Here is a 2,884-nt window from a genome sequence, read left to right as displayed (position 1 = left end):
GAGAGAGAGAGAGAGAGAGAGAGAGAGAGAGAGAGAGAGAGAGAGAGAGAGAGAGAAAGCGAAGATTCTGAATACAAAACGTGCAAGCAATGCAAACAAACCTGTTAACTAATTTAATAACATTTTTAAGTGGAACACAGAAATTATAACAATATCATAAGGACATTGTTATTATTTTATTTATCAATTATAAATTTATTTTTAATTGGCTTTCTACACGTCATTACCTCAGCTTTAAATCTTAAGGCGTAAAAAACTGATCAATCATAGTCGATTATTCTTCTCTCATTCGACTGTGATTGGTCAATTTCTTACGGCTTAAAGCTGAGGTAATAAATTAGAATAGAAAGTCCATAAGCAAATGATGACGTCTTATGATATCACTTAATTATGTTAATTACTTAATTATGTTAATTTCGTGTTCTATCTTTCAAGGAATATAATTTTTATATAATTTTTATTTTTAACATCATAAACAATTAAATTTTTTGTAACAAAAAAATCATTATTTTGATTTTCACGGCGTCAAAATAGAATAAGAAACACCAAGTCAAGATAAAATCATTTTGATTTTCTCTTGACTTGATGTTTCTTGAGCTGGGTTTGTTTTGTTCATAATGAGCTTTGTTCGTAATAAAAGAGCTACTCAAATGCTGATATGTGAAAATTATTCATGGAACGTGCAATTGACACATTTTGAAATCAATTTATACTGATTCTCATAACCTTGCAACGTCGTTGAGTACACATAGGACGGTTCACTGATAATTTTACGCTTCACAGATGGATGGTAGCATGAAGGTAGTACATTAAAAAAATGACTACTTGTCGATCTAATTAATGTACGTGTAAGTCGGCAGTAATGAATTACCCTCCTAACAAACAGGAAACATTTTGTAATTTATTTGAGAATTCGAGCTGTTACGATAACGATATGGAGACATATTTGACTGAAGAGTTTGCTTTAAATATTAGACTTTCTTGCGCTAACAAAGAATTATCTAAATTACAAGAGAGGAAAAGAGGTTTCTCGATGCATTCCTCGGTTTTCATCCCAGATTGTTTGCGCAAGGTCAAGGCAAAGGATATCATTGGTGATGACGTAATAATTGACTCATAAATCTATTCCAAGACTTTAAACTGACTGTCTACAAGAAAGCGTTCAAGATAACTTTTGTTAGAAAATAAATTCTTACATACAAACGTCATTAATATACAGTGATTTAATGCAGATTGTATTAATGTAACATACATCATACTTTTGTTATAATTTCCTTATCACGTAGTCATTTTCGAAACCAACACTTTGCAAATATTGAAATGTATGTCAACAGCACAAAACTTGCAGCAACATTGCTGCAATGTGTAATATTGTTATAAGTTTTGTACGAATTTAGAACGACATTTTAAATATTTTTCTAAATATATATAAATAGAAGGGCTACGAACCAATTAAAAATAAATTAAGAACATTTAATATTCCGAAATACAATAATAAACGACGCTGATCGGAACATTTTCAATGTTAAGACACATTCAAAAAATTATAATACTCTATTACATAAGTTATCGGATTCAAAAATACAATATTACATAAGTTATCTAGTAACATTAAAAATGTTAATACATATCAGATGTTTCTATGTTCCATTCTTATTTTCAAAAAATATATGTGGTCCATTAAAATTTGTAATGTAGAAATCAATGTGATTGACAAACTAATGGTAATCTCATTTTTCTTCTTTGAAAAACTCTTGGTGAATAAAATAGTTTTTCAAAGAGGAAAAATTGAGTGATTTCTACATTACAAATTCAATGAACCCATATTCCATAATCCAATGCACACATATTTTTTGTTGAAAATAAAATGGAACACAGGATATGTATCATTTTTAATTTTACTAGATAACTTATGTAATATTGTATATTTTTGATCTGAGAATCCTATACTTATGTAATATTATAACTTATGTAATATTATAATTTTTTAAATCCGTCTTAATATTGAGAATTACCCAATCGGCGTTGGAACGTTTTTATTGTATTTCTTTATATTTATTTTGGAATATTAAATGTTCTTAATTTATTTTTAACTGGTTTCTAAGTAAGCCATATTATTAATTTATCTTCTAAATATCTTTTTTTTTCAGTATTGGAATACGTGGGACCGAAATGGCGCACTTTCGTGGCGAACATGTCGATAGCTCTCTTTTTCACGTTCGCTGCCTGTATCTTACCTTGGATCGCATATTTCCTAGCCGATTGGAGGATGACTTGCATCGCAATATCTGTTCCTCTGGCTCTGGCAATAGCGGCACCCTGGTTGGTACCGGAGAGCGCGAGATGGCTTGTCAGTCAAAACCAAGTAGAGAAGGCCATTAGAATCCTGGGTAAATTTGAACGCATCAACGGCACGAAAGTACCCGAGAACGTCTATCAACAGTTCCGCGTAAGGATCGTTGATTTTTCTCTTGTATTTTAAAGAAAAAAAAAATGGTATCACGATAAAAATCACAAGAAAAATTTACGTTAAATTATAATGACTGTTTGTTGATGTAACAGGAAACCTGTGCCAGGGTATGCAAAGAGCAAGAAGCGGATAAGACTTATTCTGTGGTGGATCTATTTAAAAGTCCACGTTTGCGAAATATTACGATTCTTCTCATCATTATCTGGTGAGTTATTTACATAATAAAAATGTTTCTTCAATTTTAATAGATTCTAAAACTGATAAATTGGAAAAACATTTTAATAAATAGCGTTTAACAGATATTTCAGTATTGTATAGCTTATAAAAGAAGATGTATCTAATGTCGAATTTTGATATATTTTATAAAGGCTAATCATTATTCAATAATTATAAAGAATGTGGTAAGGTTGTTCC

The 2,884-nt window shown here is 30.2% G+C and overlaps 1 protein-coding gene across 1 annotated transcript in view; it reads left to right on the top strand.

Annotated features, from left to right (window-relative positions):
• LOC108685247 (organic cation transporter protein) overlaps window positions 1-2,884 on the top strand; it is a 16,953-nt gene that overhangs the window by 12,008 nt on the left and 2,061 nt on the right. Inside the window, exons 4-5 of the mRNA XM_018189939.1 lie at window positions 2,151-2,449; window positions 2,563-2,675. Of these exons, the coding sequence (XP_018045428.1) occupies window positions 2,151-2,449; window positions 2,563-2,675 (412 nt within the window). The remainder of the gene's footprint in view (window positions 1-2,150; window positions 2,450-2,562; window positions 2,676-2,884) is intronic.

The sequence above is a fragment of the Atta colombica genome, unplaced genomic scaffold (assembly GCF_001594045.1).
Source record: "Atta colombica isolate Treedump-2 unplaced genomic scaffold, Acol1.0 scaffold149, whole genome shotgun sequence".
In the NCBI taxonomy this organism is placed as follows: domain Eukaryota; kingdom Metazoa; phylum Arthropoda; class Insecta; order Hymenoptera; family Formicidae; genus Atta; species Atta colombica.
This window is presented reverse-complemented; position numbering and strand designations above follow the sequence as displayed.